General features: G+C 43.3%; 1 protein-coding gene across 1 annotated transcript; it reads right to left on the reverse strand.

Moving 5' to 3' along the window:
• Positions 1-6,492: 6,492 nt before the first annotated feature.
• LOC131923680 (protein Mis18-alpha-like) lies at positions 6,493-10,942 on the reverse strand. Its single transcript, XM_059278856.1, has 2 exons — positions 10,931-10,942; positions 6,493-7,422 (listed from the first exon to the last, which is right to left on the reverse strand). Exons 1-2 carry the CDS (start codon positions 10,940-10,942, stop codon positions 6,670-6,672), a joined length of 765 nt encoding a protein of 254 aa, XP_059134839.1. The 3' UTR covers positions 6,493-6,669.
• Between the last annotated feature and the right edge of the window lie 2,385 nt (positions 10,943-13,327).

Here is a 13,327-nt window from a genome sequence, read left to right on the forward strand (position 1 = left end):
CTTCCTCCAACAAGGCCACACCTACTCCAACAGGCCACACCTACTCTAACAGGCCACACCTCCTCCAACAAGGCCACACCTACTCCAACAGGCCACACCTACTCTAACAGGCCACACCTACTCCAACAGGCCACACCTACTCCAACAGGCCACACCTACTCCAACAGGCCACACCTACTCCAACAGGCCACACCTACTCCAACAGGCCACACCTACTCCAACAGGCCACACCTACTCTAACAGGCCACACCTACTCCAACAAGGCCACACCTACTCTAACAGGCCACACCTACTCCAACAGGCCACACCTACTCCAACAGGCCACACCTACTCCAACAGGCCACACCTACTCCATCAAGGCCACACCTACTCCATCAAGGCCACACCTACTCCAACAGGCCACACCTACTCCAACAGGCCACACCTACTCCAACAGGCCACACCTACTCCAACAGGCCACACCTACTCCATCAAGGCCACACCTACTCCAACAGGCCACACCTACTCCAATAGGCCACACCTACTCTAACAGGCCACACCTACTCCAATAGGCCACACCTACTCTAACAGGCCACACCTACTCCAATAGGCCACACCTACTCCATCAAGGCCACACCTACTCCAATAGGCCACATCTACTCAACAGGCCACACCTACTCTAACAGGCCACACCTACTCCAACAGGCCACACCTACTCCAACAGGCCACACCTACTCCAATAAGACCACACCTACTCCATCAAGGCCACACCTACTCCAATAGGCCACACCTACTCTAACAGGCCACACCTACTCTAACAGGCCACACCTACTCCAACAAGGCCACACCTACTCCAACAGGCCACACCTACTCCAATAGGCCACACCTACTCCATCAAGGCCACACCTACTCCAATAGGCCACATCTACTCAACAGGCCACACCTACTCTAACAGGCCACACCTACTCCAATAGGCCACACCTACTCCAACAGGCCACACCTACTCCAATAGGCCACACCTACTCTAACAGGCCACACCTACTCCAATAGGCCACACCTACTCCATCAAGGCCACACCTACTCCAATAGGCCACATCTACTCAACAGGCCACACCTACTCTAACAGGCCACACCTACTCCAACAGGCCACACCTACTCCAACAGGCCACACCTACTCCAATAAGACCACACCTACTCCATCAAGGCCACACCTACTCCAATAGGCCACACCTACTCTAACAGGCCACACCTACTCTAACAGGCCACACCTACTCCAACAAGGCCACACCTACTCCAACAGGCCACACCTACTCCAATAGGCCACACTAACTCCATCAAGGCCACACCTACTCCAATAGGCCACATCTACTCAACAGGCCACACCTACTCTAACAGGCCACACCTACTCCAATAGGCCACATCTCCTAATAGTGCCACTCCCTATGACATTATGGGGACTATTTTTACTCAAACCATCACACTCACCCTCTGTCTTTTTGATTATAATCTCTAGTAAGTTTATAAAATAGTAGGTTCTCATGTCTCTTGTATATATCCTTGGTTTTGACTATCCCCCCATTCCCCCCACTCCTTTCTCTACCCTCCCACTGCCTCCCTGCTTAGACCTTTTCACCTCTAGTAAATCCCTCCACACTTTTTTTTTTTTGTGAAGGCAACTGAACCTAGAGGCTCACACATGTAGGCACGTGCCCTACCACTGAGCTATATTTCCAGCCCCACTTTCATGTCCAATGTGTTCTACCTTCCCTCTGCAATGGCCCCTTCTATCTTTCTGGCCTTCAGTGGAACTCTAAGTCAAACATACAACTCCAAAAATGTGTAGTCAGGATCTCCATATATGGGAGAATATACAGCACTTACCTTTTTGACCTTGGGCTACCTCAGTCAGTATGACCTTTTCCTGAAATTTTCATACTTTCATTTCTTTGTACAGCTGAATAGCATCCTGTCGCATGTATGTACCACATTTTCATTACCCATTCATCTATTGATGGGCATCAAGGCATGCTCCATTTCCTCATTCGTTTGTAGTTCAGAAGGTTCTCAATTCATGACGTACCACTTGTTGACTATTGATTTTATCTCCTGAGCAACTATAGTTTTACTCAGAAAATTCTTACCTATGCCTATTTTTAAAAATTTATTTTATTTTTAGTTCAATGTAATTACATTTCCCCTCCCACACCTCCCTGAACACCTCACTTGTCTCCTCTGCTCCTCTTAAATTCATGGCCTCTTTAATTATTAAAGATATATGAATATATAAATTCAACCTGCCGAGTTTGTTTAGTGTTGTGTGTGCGCACGTGCACACGCGCACATACACACACACACACACACACACACACACACACACGTTTTTAGGACTCATCCCTTGGTATTAGATAACCAATTAGGGGCTCATTCCTAGGAAGAATGGTTTGAATAGGAATGGCTCCCATAGAATCGTGTGCTTGAATGCTTGGCCTGTAGGGAGTGGCACTATTAGGAGGTGTGGCTTTGTTAGAGTAGGTGTGGCCTTGTTGAAGGAAGTGTGTCATTGTGGGGGCAGGTTTTGAGGTCTCATATTAGTCAGGTCATGCCCAGTGTGACAATTCACTTACTGGTCCTTACAGATCAAAACGTAGAACTCTCAGCTCTTTCTCTAGCACCATGTCTGCCTGCCTACCACCATGCTCCCCGCCATGATGATCATGGACTAAACCTCAAAAGTATAAGCCAGCCCCAATTAAATGTTTTCCTTCATAAGAGTTGCTGTGGTCATGATGTCTCTTCCCAGCGATAGAAACCGTAACTATGACAGGCAGTTATGGTTTATTGATTAACGTATGGAAAGTGTTTGCCTCGACAGTCAGAACAATTTAGTTCTGGCGACTGTGTCTTTCAGTCACCATAAGCAGTGCTTGCTGCCCCTCCACATCAACTCCAAAACCATTCACATGTTTTGGTTTGGTTTGGTTTGGTTTTTTGAGCAAGGATTTCTCTGTGTAACAGTCTTGGCTGTCCTGGAACTCTCTGTAGACCAGGCTGGCCCTGAACTCACTGAGATCCATCTGCCTCTGCCTCCCAAGTGCTGGGATTAAATGCCTGCACCATCACTGCCTGGCTCCATTCACATGTTTTAAAATACCTTCCTGTACTTACGAACATTAAAATGGTAGTAGATCTTTGAGAACAGACATCTCTCTCACTCCTTCTCTCTTCCTCCCTTTCTTAAAAAATTATTCTAATTATATCACTTCCTTCCATTGCCTTTCCTTTTTCCAACTCCTCCTATGTCTCTCTTCTGCATGTCCTCTCAAATTCATGGCCATAGATATATATATCCACAAATATATAAATATAAATAGAGCACGTTGAGTCCATTCAGCGGTGCCTACATGTACATGATTTCAGGGCTAGCTACTTGGTATTGGATAACCAGTAGGGGCCTCCTGCCTGGGAGAAGACCACCTCCTTCACTCTCAGCCTCCCTTAGTTGCCTGTACTTCTTAGGGGTGGGGTCCTGTGACTTTTCACCCCTTCCCCTTAGCTTCTCTGTTGGTAGTGTCCTTGTTCAGGTCTTATTTAAGTAGCCATATTGTTGTAGTATCATGACAGGCTTCCCTGTCATTTCTAGGAGACACAATCTCAAAGCAGATTTCCTGGTCCTTTGGCTCTTATGAACTTTCTAGTCCTTCTTTCATGATGTCTTCTGAGCCTGAGGAACAGGGGTTTGATTGTAGATGTATCTACTGCAGCTGGGTACGCCATGATCAATCAGTTGTTCTCTGTATTTTGACCAGTTGTGGTTTACTGCAATAGTCTCCGTTTGAAAAAGCTTTCATTCGTGAGGCTTGGGAGCTACACTTAACTGTGAGAATAAAATAATAAAGATAAGTGTTTAGAATGCAGTCAGGAATTAATTGTACTGGTTTAGTAAAGAGTTAAGTCCTTCTTTAAGATCCATGACCTCACTAGCCGCTGGTAATTAGGTGGGTTTTCAGTACCAGGCAAGATTTCCCTTTTGTTGAGTGGGCCATATGTCTAAGGCACTTTTAGGGCATGATGCCTTCATATGCTTGCTGTTTTGGGGTTCATAGGCTTCACAGCTGGGCAGAACTAATTGTGGCTTCCCTCCCTTAGCAGCTTGCACAGCACCTTCTGGGACTATGAAGGTTAGTTCTCAGTGGGGAAATCATTCAGGTCAGATCCAGCTCAGATGCTCCAAATCCTGTGCCCAAACTGCATAGTGTCTTCACTATGCCTAGTTCATAAATTGTCTTCCTGCTTCATCTCTAGAAGACTGAGAAATTCTTCTAGAATTTCTCACTTCTAGTGAGAAGGACCTAGCTTCATTCTTCTACATGCAGATATCCATTTTTCTCAGTATCCTTTGTTCCAGATGCTTCCTTTTCTCCAATGTGTATGTTTGGCTCATCAAAAGTCAGATGGCTGCAGTGGGCTTCTATCTGGGTCTCCTGTTCTATTGTTCTACAGATCTGTTTTTCATGCCAGTCCTATGCTGGTTTTATTACTAAGACCCTTGTAGGATAACATGCAATGAGTGTGGTGATACCTCCTGCAGTGTTCTCGGGGTTCAGGATTGCTACCTGGAGTATTTTGTATTTCCATATGAATTTTAAGGGTTTTTTTCCCCTGATTTTTTGAAGAATTGAGTTGGCATTTGATGGGTTTGCACTGAATTTGTAAATTGTTTTAGTTTCAAAGGCCATTTTTACAGTATTAAGTCCATCAATCCATGCACATGAGAGGTTTTTCTATCTGGTGTCTTCAATTTCTCTCTTCAAAGTTTTGAAGTTATCCCTTTGTTTGTTTTGTTTTTTCAAGACAGAGTTTCTGTGTGTAGCCTTGGCTGTCCTGGAACTCACTCTGTAGACCAGGCTGCCCTCGAACTCAGAAATCTTCCTGCCTTTGCCTCCCAATAGCTAGGATTAAAGGTGTGTGCCACCACTACCTGGTCGTTAAAGTTTTCATTGTAGAGGTCCTTCCCTTTCTTGTTTTGGTTTATTTCCAAGTATTTTCATTTCTTTAGGCTATTGGGAATGGGAATGTTTCCCTGATTTCTTTCTAAGTGTATTTGTCATAGAAAGGCTAATGACTTGGGTTATGTTAACTTTGTGATTGCCTGCCACATTGCTGAGAGTGTTTACCAGCTCTAAGAGTTTCCTCACAAGTCTTTAGGGTCTGTTAGATATTGAACCAGATTGCCTGTAACAGGGGTATTTTGACTTCTTCCTTTTCTATTTGTCCTTTGCCTTTTGCTCTAAGAATCTTAGTTCTATATTGAATAGGAGTTGGTAGAGCGGACACACTTTTCCTGTTCCTGATCCAAATCGGCTGCCTCGGATTCTTCTCACTTGAGCTTGAGGGTGGGTCTAGATTTGTTATAACCTTTATGTTAAAATAGTTCCCTCCATGTGGGGTCTCTCCAGGGCTTTTATCATGAAGGGATGTTGGATTTTGTCAAAGACCTTTTCCGCATCAATTGGGATGAGCATGTAATCTTTGCCTTTGGAGTCCATTTATGTGATTATTTATACTTAATAATTTACATTTGCTGATCCATAACTGCATTTCTGGAAAGAAGCTAACTTGATCATGCTATTGATCTTTTTTTTCTTTTTTTTTTCTGAGACAGGGTTTCTCTGTGTTGCTTTGTGCCTTTCCTGGAACTCACTCTGTAGCCCAGGCTGGCCTCAAACTCACAGAGATCCACCTGGCTCCCGCCCCCCCCCCCCACTATTGATCTTTTTTGTATACCCAGTTTGTAAGTATTTTACTATGTATGTTCAGTAGGGAAATTGGTCTGTATCTTACACACTAGTTTTGTTGTTTTGTCTAGCTTTGTAAAGAGTTCTGGAACCATTCCTTATTTTTCTATTTTATGAAATAATTTGAGAAATATTGGTGTTAGCTGTTCTGGGCAGACCTTGTAGAATTCTGCACTGAATCCATCTGGATCTGAGCTTTTTTTAGTCAAGAGATTTTAAGTTACTGCTTCAACATCATTTGCATTGTCATAAAAAAGAACTTTATTTATTAGATCTCTGAAGTGTCTAAAGACCACCTGTGTATCTAAAATATATCTGTTTGACCCTGAAAACATACCTATCATAACTATAACTTTGATTGTGATAGGTGACAACTATTAACCTACATTTCCTTATTATCCTAAATAGTTTGTAATAATAACTTTTAAAGACTAGAAATTTACATTACATAGTTAAATGATTTGCATAGGTACAATACCTTAAACAAGAGTAGAAACATATGTACAGTATGTTCTAACAAAAATAACCTTAAATTTGTTTCAATATACAAAAATATCTTAAACAAGAGTAGAAACATACATACAGTATGTAGACAAATTGCTAAATGGCCTTTCCCCCCCTTACTACTCACTCTTTAATATCCAAAGTATTAAGTGACAAAGTTTAAAAAAAAAATACAAAAATGCACACGTACAATGAACTTAACAAAAAAAAAAAAGACAGAAAAATCACCCCTTTTTTTAATAAAATAAAAGCTCACAAAATCTCTGTCCAGCATGTATCATAAACTGGCTTTAAAATTCACATACGGAGAACAGTTACTTCTTTCCGTAAAATACACAGAAAGTCTGACCATGTACTAGGAACAGGGTGGGGCAGGTGGGGTAGGAGCAGCTCAGCGGCTGCCGCCAGCGAAGGGCAGTTTCGACTCAACCTCCAACAGCTTCGTTTGCAAGGCCTTCAGGACGTCTTCCATCTGCTTTATAGACTTCTCTATTTCCACTCTGCTTTCCAGATTGAAAGGCTCCTTGTCTTCCGACTCGATTTGCTTTTCGGCGGACCCTAAAGTGTAACTTTCAATGGCTTCAACGCTGAGGCAGAACAAGTCCCTCTTGTAATCTAGGTTCCTGGGAGTGCATCTGTACACACAGCCAAGGCTGAGGGAACAGCCTGCACAATACAGAGTCTCAAGAACGCAACCTTCTTCACCTTCGCACTTGGACAGTTTCTGTTCTTTATCCACGGACACATTAGAGGAAACACAGCGCAGGAGGATGCAGTTGTTGTCCTCCCGGTTGGTGACCCAGGTGAGCGAGTCGCCCAGCGGCCGGCTACAGCGCGAGCACAGGAACACGAGCGGGTTCTCCCTGGCCTCCTCCGCCTCCGCCGCCGCCGCGCTCGACATGCTCGCCCGCTTCCCCGGCAGCGAGGACTCGCTCCACGTGCCCTGGTGGTTACACACACAACAAGTAGAGGAGCAGCCTAGAGGGCAAGACGCCGCCGCGAAAGACAAACCTGCCGCGCCCCAGAGCCCCACGGGAAAAACACCGCTAAATGGTCGTATTAATAAAAAACAAACAAACTCGGATCCAGAAATTGGGGTTAAAGGCTGAGAGAGATCAGAGGAATAGGAAAAGCCACAGACAACCTCACCTCACCAACTCCGCAGCTCCCAAAGCGAGCTACTTCTTGTCTACCCACACCTATACGCCTTCCTGTTGTTCTCTCATTTGCTATCTCAGCCCAGCTACATCACTTCCTCTTCCTGCCCAGCTCTGTCACTTCCTGTCTGTCTGTACAGACCTCCAGACCTCTATGGTTAGTGCTGGGATTAAAGACATGTATCGCTATGCCTGGCTGTGTTCCCAGTGTGGCCTTGAACTTAGAGATCCAGACAGATCCCTGCCTCCCAAATGATAGGATTAAAGGCATGTGCTACCATTGCCTGACTTTTATGTTAATATAGTGGCTGGCTTTTCCCTCTGATCCTCAGGTAAGTTTTATTGGAAGACACAGTATATTGGGGGTCACAATACATCACAACAACAGTATAACAAAAATAATCTTAAATTTGTATCAATATCGTCGGGCAGTGGTGGCGCACGCCTTTAGTCCCATCACTCGGGAGGCAGAGCCAGGCGGATCTCTGTGAGTTCGAGGCCAGCCTGGGCTGCAGAGTGAGATCCAGGAAAGGCGCAAAGCTACACAGAGAACCCTGTCTCAAAAAACAAAAAACAAAAAACAAAACAAAAAAAAAATTATATCAATATACAAAAATCCATTCCAATGTATGGGAGCCTATAAGTGACTCAGTTTCCCAGTTTGAATCTGAAGTCTATTCTGAGTCAATAGAGTTCGACCTTGCTTGCTCCAGTCTCCTTGAGGGCTGTGAGAAAGTCCTGATTAGCCCATGGGAAAGAACATCCTATCTAGCTAAATTCAGGCTGCTGACGCCAGCTGGAGGTATGTTGTGATAGAAAAAGAAACTCCCTGCTCCTTGACCCAAGGACTGGATAGATAGTGGCTGAATGCCTGTACTGTGCATTGTTCTACCTCTGTTCTTCAAGACTGTATATAAGCTGGCTGTGAAATAAACTCGGGGCTGTCCGGCATTGACTGGTCGTCCTCTTGACTCTGTTCTGTCTTCATTGCCTCTACAATCCCCATGCCTCCACTCATTGGCTGGCTCCGACAACAATGTAAAATATTTGAGACTAGTAGTTGCTTTTTTTAGCTTGACAGTAGATACAATGATCTACCCTTTTATCCTATTATTTCTGTACCCCCTTTTTCTTTTCAGAATGAGATCCCTGAATCTAATTTCCTTTGCTTAGTTTCCTCCTTGACGCTGACCAATAACAACTTGTGACCACCCTCCTCAAATGATGACAAACATCCATCAAACAACCCAAAACCATCCATCCCAACTCTTGGGAATGTGGGCAGTGTGTTCTCTAGACTGCTTCCTGTTGTCTGGGGTTCTGGTGTAATTCAGCAGTCCCTTTCATAATACAGTGTCTCTCAGCAGCTGCTGTCTGTTCATTAGCATTCAAAAAATGCAAAGTTAACAAAGCACGATACAAGGTCCAAACTCCCTGTGTTATAACATTCCCCATCCTTATGCAGCTTCTTTTTTTTATTTATTACTTTACTTCTCTTTTTAAAGACTGTATTTTAAAGTATTTTTATGACTGTCTATATCTTTTTTCTTAAGCCTATACACATTGTTAAACATACTGTAACCTGTTTAGAGGTTTTTTTTTCCCCATCTGAACCTGCTTTACTGTGTATCTGTAACCTTTTCTGTTTACAAGAGCAAAACCTTAAACTAGCATGAGGCTGATCTCATGGTACACTGGCAGCTCAAGTCTGCCAGCAGAATACAGAAGATGTGTCTCTGTACTACAGCCTGCATGAGAGACTTTGGGACAAGGAGGCTGAGCTTGGCTCTGTTTTTCTGTGTTTGGAACCTTTTTTTTTTTTTTTTTTTTTTAAGCTTTCTCATGTTTTATGTGGAAATACATGCCCCTATTTTGGATGCCATTTCTAGTTGAACTTTTTTTCAGTTTATTATTTTTATATGGGAGCCAACTGAATTTTCCTTGTGTGATCTGAGTTTGCCTGACAGAGCAGAGCTGCATAAGGGGATGGTTTGACCATGGGCATGGTTGTGAGGTGGTTGAAAGTGTCTGCACGTGGCTGTGCCTGGGGACGGGTCTTTTGCTCCCAAGGCTGTCCTGTGTTTTCTGTCTCTGTCTCTCTGGCTATATTTCTATCTAATATTTCTTGGGGCTCCTGCTCAAGAGTATCCTGGGGAAAAGTGGGGGTGGGATAGCCCCCCACATTTTTATATTATTATTATATCAGTTTATTTTTCCCCAGTTTATTATTTTCCCAATAATGACACGGAGACTTATTACTAATTATGAAAGTTAGGCCAGTAGCTTAGGTTCTAACTAGTTCTTATAACTTAAATTAATCCATTTTTATTAATTTACTTTCTGCCTCAAGGCTTTATAACCTCATCTCTGTATTGCCCTTCTTGCTTGCTCTGCATCTCTCGGCCTCTCCCTTCTTCCTCCTAGTATCCTCTCTGCGCTGAAAACCCTGCTTAGTTATTGACCATTCAGTTTTTTATTAAACCAATCAGAGTGTCATATCTTCACAGTGTACAAAAATATTATTCCACAGCATTATTGCTTGATGGGGGAGGACCTAGTACATCATGAGTAGGCTCACTCCTGGACTGGTGGTCCTGGGTTCTATAAGAAAGCAGACTAAACAAGCCATAAGGAGCAAGGCAGTAAGTGACACCCCTCTATGGCTTCTGCATCAGCTCCTGCCTCCATATGCCTGCTCTGTTTGAGTTCCTGCCACCACTGCTTTCAAAGAACCATGAATGAAATAAACCCTGTCCTCCCAAAGTTGCTTTTCGTCATGGTGTTTCATCGCAGCAATAGTAACCCTAACTAGGGCAGTAACAGGTAGGATTTATGTTTTTGCTCTTTTGTTATTTTTTAAACTTGTAATATCACCCAAGTGCTCTTTTATGTGTTCTAATATGTTGCTTCTTCATATGCATATGATGTATGTATCTTCCTCATATCTGAAGGTTAGAACTGCCAGTTAGAAATAATATAGTTTTAAAATCATATGTTCTTGTATCACATTTATGTAATTTTTCTTTGTGTTCTATTGCTTTTGTTTTATTTGTAGTTGTGATCTCCTTTCCATTTTCGTCAAATAGTTGACTTTTTAAGTTTCTCTTTTGTTGTGACATCTGAATCATAAAATGATTCCTTTAAGGTTGTTTTTCACTTCCACGCAGTACTAACCAGTATTAAAATGAAAAGGACATTTAAATATTTGATGATTTTTAACCCAGTTAGTCTAGGGGCTGGAAAGATGGTTCAATGGTGAAGAATACTGGCTGCTTTTCTAGAGAATCCAGTGTAAATGCCCAGTTCCGGGGGATCCGACAACCTCTTCTGGCCTCCTAAGGCACTGCGTTCATGGGGTGTTGTGGTGGTTTGAAAAAAATAGCCCCCAAAGGGAGAGGCACTATTAGGAGGTGTGGCCTTGGTGGAGTAGGTGTGGCCTTGTTGGAGGAAGTGTGTCACTGTGGAGGCGGGCTTTGAGGTCTCATATATGCTTACACTACTGTCCATTGTCTCCACCGCTTCCTGCTGCCTGTGAGTCACGCGGTAAGAACTCTCAGCCTCTTCCCCAGCACTGTGCCTGCCTGCACGCTGCCATGCTTCCCACCATGATAATGGACTAAACCTCTGAACTGCAAATGAGTTACCACAGTTAAATGTTTTCCTTTATAAGAGTTGCCTTGTCATGGTATCTCTTCACAACAATAGAAATCGTAACTAAGACATGTGTACAGACATATATTCACACAGGACATGCACACATATAAAATAAAATTTGATCTTAAAAAATGTATCATTCTAATCATAGAGTGGCAGCATATGCCTGTAATTAGGATTTCAAGTTAGAGGCTAGAATGGACTACATAGCATATGCTTGGCTTTGACTTAAAATTTAAGAATTTTTTTATTTGTATGTATGAATGCCTGCATTTAAAATCGTATGTTTCACATAGGTCCCCTAAAACTGGAGTTAGAGGTGGTTGTGAGCCACAAAGTGGGTGCTGGGAACCAAACCTGGATCCTCTGCAGGAGCAGTCATTGCTTTTAACTGCTGTTCCATATCTCCTACCCCTAGATTTAAAGTTTTAAACTGGTATGTCATAGTCTTTGAAGTTTTACATGATCACAGTAGAGCCATCTTCCCCTCAGATATATTGATGTACATAATACACTAACAAATAAAGCTTGCCTGGAGATCAGAGTGTGAGCTAGCCACTAGAGGTCAGGCAGTGGTGGCACATGCCTTTAATCCCAGCACTTGGAAGGAGGAAACAGGAAGTGATATGCTGGGCAGAGAGAGGAAGTGATAAGGTGGGGTGGAGACAGGAGCTTGGCCCCTTGAGTCTGAAGATTCCTAGAGGTAAAAAGTCCCTCTAGTGGCTGTCTGCTCTGGTTCTCTGATCTTTCAGCTTTCACCCTGATATCTGACTCCAGGTTTTTATTAATACCAATTAGAATTTGTGCTACAGTACACCAATTATAATTGAATTTCATCTTCTACAGAGACAGAGACTGGATGATTGTTACTTATTTTATTAGGATATTTTATATTTTTGTATCTTTGAAATGCAATAGAACACACTATTGAAACTATATAACTGATACTAGTGATTCACTCCTACAGCCTTATGCACAGTATTATTCCAGTTACTGTTGGGATTCTGCTGTGCTCCAACTGCATGACTGCACACCTGCAGTTCAGGAGCTAGGCAAGGGGTCTTGCGTCTTACATCATCAGTGCGTGCTGGAGATTACATGCGCAGGGCGTGGCCACGCAATCTGCATATGCGTGGTGTAGCTCCATAAGCCCGCCTGCGCATGTTCATGGGAACCCTTAAAAAGCCGGACACAGACCCCTCCCCTCTCTGTGTTCTGTTCTCTCTACTCCTCTCTCTCTCTCTCTCTCTCTCTCTCTCTCTCTCTCTCTCTCTCTCTCTCTCTCTCCTCTCTGCACTTGTGTCTCCCCCAGGCCTGGTTCTTCTGCCCCCCCAATAAAGCTCTGATACTGGGTTTTGTCATGGCTTGTGACCTTTTCATGTGGTAACCAACGCCGGTAACCAGTGCCGCTTATCATTAAGTTACAATTGATTACTTGCTGTTATTCTTGTGTACATGCTACTACAGGATTATTTATACACACCTTTGCTGTCTTGTTTTTCTTCCCCAGTTTATGGAAAATACACAAACTGAAGTACATACAGAGATATTAGCAGAAACAAAAGAGCCATTAAATATGTTGGCACTTAATTTTCTCTTTTGAGGGTGGAGATGTAATTCTTTAGTGGAATCTTTTCAATGCATGTTTGATCACATTTAACACAAGGGGAACACAAAACTCCTTTCTTCCCCAACTTTTAAGGAAGAAATAAGAATGGCATCTGAGCTGGGCATAGTTGTGCATCCCTATAATGCCAGTAGGGAGGCAGAGGCAAGCAGATCTCTGTGAGTTCGAGGCCAGCCTGGGCTACAGAGTGAGTTCCAGGACGGCCAGGGCTGTGTAATGTTTTCTGAAGACTTCTATTTACAAAATGTCCAAAGGGTACTGGGTTCTAGTCTCATGGACTTTCATTGAGGAACTCTGGGTCCCTGTTTCAAGAACAGGACCTTCATTAAGGAACTCTGGTATAGATGAATTTCTAAATGGTCTTATTAAATAAAAAACATGGAGCCAGAAATATGGGTTAAAGTCTTAGATCAGGGAAATATGGAAAGCCACAGATAACCTTACCTCACCAACTCGGCAGCTTCCAAATGCGAGCTACTTCCTGTCTTACCCACGCCTTTATATGCCTTGCTGTTCTGCCCTCTCATTGGCTATCTTAGCCCAGCTACCTCACTTCCTTGTCACTGTCTGTCTGCACAGACCTCCAGGTCTCTATGGTTGGTATTGGGATT

The sequence above is a fragment of the Peromyscus eremicus genome, chromosome 1 (genome assembly GCF_949786415.1).
Source record: "Peromyscus eremicus chromosome 1, PerEre_H2_v1, whole genome shotgun sequence".
Classification (NCBI taxonomy): Eukaryota; Metazoa; Chordata; class Mammalia; order Rodentia; family Cricetidae; genus Peromyscus; species Peromyscus eremicus.